General features: G+C 32.0%; 1 protein-coding gene across 2 annotated transcripts in view; it reads left to right on the plus strand.

The window, feature by feature from the left end:
- LOC107643747 (protein SRG1) overlaps positions 1,289-2,365 on the plus strand; it is a 2,995-nt gene continuing 1,918 nt past the window's right edge. For both annotated transcript variants that reach the window (XM_016347477.2, XM_016347478.2), the window contains exon 1: positions 1,289-1,703. In XM_016347477.2, coding sequence (XP_016202963.1) covers positions 1,455-1,703 — 249 coding nt within the window. In that variant the 5' untranslated portion in view covers positions 1,289-1,454. The remainder of the gene's footprint in view (positions 1,704-2,365) is intronic.

The following is a 2,365-nucleotide window of genomic DNA, read 5'->3' on the forward strand; positions in this document are numbered from 1 at the left end:
AGTTACGAAGAGCTTATTTAATTGTTGTTGTGATGCTCTATATTGTTTTAGTTATGGTTATTTAAATTGGTTGATATTGAGTTGATTTTGAAATGGTTTCCTTGAGATATGCCACTGAGGCAACTGTTGGATTTAGCTTGCTGTTGAATTGATTTCTGGTTTGAGCTGTTAAAAAGGAATGAGAAAACGGTTTAGTTAGGACCCGAACCGGGTGGCAAAAGTCCAAGTTTTAGGGGAGGTGCTGCCGAAATTTCTATAAAATCTAAGTCTTGTTTGAAAGGTTATTTAAAAGATTTGGATTTGAGAAATTATATTATTTTGTTTGTAATATTATTTATATATATATGTATGTATATATATGGATGTACTCTTTATGAGTTTTTGTAAGTTGTATGGTATTTATGGATGTACGTTATCGAACGAAAGTATCTTTGGGAGCGGTATTGCGGTTTAAAGTTTTAAACAGGCTCATATTTTAGTATTAAATAGTATAAGTGTCGTCGTAATGTCCGAGCTATCAGAGTTACGCAGCCGGAAGCGTGAGCTTTGGTAGTTAGGGTGTTACAGCTTCACCCTCAAGTAGAGATTGATCCACACTAAACCTGGGGTTCAGATCCGGAGGAGTATTGGCAGCTGCTCAAACCAGTGTCAATCACATACAGCTTGCCATTAAAGAAATCACTCACAAGCAAGGAGAGCAGTAGTACTAGAGTTAATTCAGAAAGACAAAGCAACTCCAATCCTCAACCATATTCCTATTACTGATTGCCCTTGTCTCAATCCAACTGTATTTATTTACAAATACAAATTATGAATAGTTTCCTTTAATCCATCAACCTTCTGATCTGTTTGACTAAGACCTGCAAGATAACCATAACTTGCTTCAAACCACAATCTTCGTGAGATCGACCCTGACTCACTCAGGTATTACTTGGACGACCCAATGCTCTTGCTGGTACAGCTGCACGAAAGTGTGGGAATTCGTGCATCAGAGGACATTTGGAGAAATGTTACAGAGTTTTTCAAATATCTATACAACTAAAAAGTAATAGCACAAGTAAAAAAAAATTAAGACCCAAGACTCTGAGTATCAATTACTAAAAAATCTAAAAAAGAAACAAAGAACTCAAAGAATTATGATCCTAGTAAATATTTATGGTGAAACTGTATTAGAGAGAAAAACTTGAGTAAATAAATTTTTATAGGAGTATTTCAACACCTAACACTTTGAACCAACTAGTTTGAGAGTATTAATTAATTGAAAGCTTACTCATTTATCAATGAATAAGTCATGTCTCCATTAAGTTTGATTGTTTGACTAAGAAATTTCCTAAAAACTTATATGGCAGTTCCAAATTCCATATAGAAACTTGCTGTATATATACTTCAGCAACACTCGACAAATCAAACCAAACTTTACAATTACATCAAGTTTATTATCTCATTTTGTAGCTATGGAGTTCGAAACGGCCAGGAACATTGGATCCTCAATCATAGTACCTTCAGTGCAGGAACTGGCAAAGCAGCCAATAACGGAAGTTCCAGAACGATATGTTCGTCCAAATCAGGATCCTATAATTGTATCAAACACAACCTCTTTGCCACAAGTTCCAGTCATAGACCTTAGTAAATTATTGTCACATGATTCATCTGATGAGTTAGAGAAGCTTGACCATGCATGCAAAGAATGGGGTTTCTTTCAGGTTTGAAGTTTTCTTTTCCTTTATTATACTTTTCAAGCTGATCACTCATGATTATGCTGCTGCTTCTTTCTCAGCTGAATCGGTAACAGCCACAACTCAATTTCAGATAATTCTCTAGAAAAACGGAAAATATCCCCTTAAAGAAATTTCTTACTGCACATTAAAAAGAAAAAAAGAAAAGTCTCAAGACCAAGAAAAAAAATATACTTTAATTAGAAAAATAAATACGTAATTATATATCCACTTTTACGGTTTTGCACTTGTAGCATTTATCGAAAGTCACTTTCTATTAATTGGTGGTAAAGTTGGTCTTTTTGTTATAGATAAAATTGATCTACCTTCTGCTCTAGCAAAACATACAAAGCATTCTATGTATGTTATAATTAGTTTTCGTCAATATTTCTCATAGTTTATATGACACGTACCTATTATTATTATTATTATTATTATTATTATTGTTATTATTATTATTATATTCAATGATTACATAAAATAATGCATACACACAAAAATACACCAATATATGATTTTAGTATGATTATGTTATACTAATTATGATAATTTTGTAAATATTGTTAAAATTTGAGTCACTTTTTGTTTATATGTTAGTAATATTTTTTTTAACATTTTTTAAAATACTATAATCACTCTAATAAATATTA

The sequence above is a fragment of the Arachis ipaensis genome, chromosome B05 (assembly GCF_000816755.2).
Source record: "Arachis ipaensis cultivar K30076 chromosome B05, Araip1.1, whole genome shotgun sequence".
NCBI lineage: Eukaryota > Viridiplantae > Streptophyta > Magnoliopsida > Fabales > Fabaceae > Arachis > Arachis ipaensis.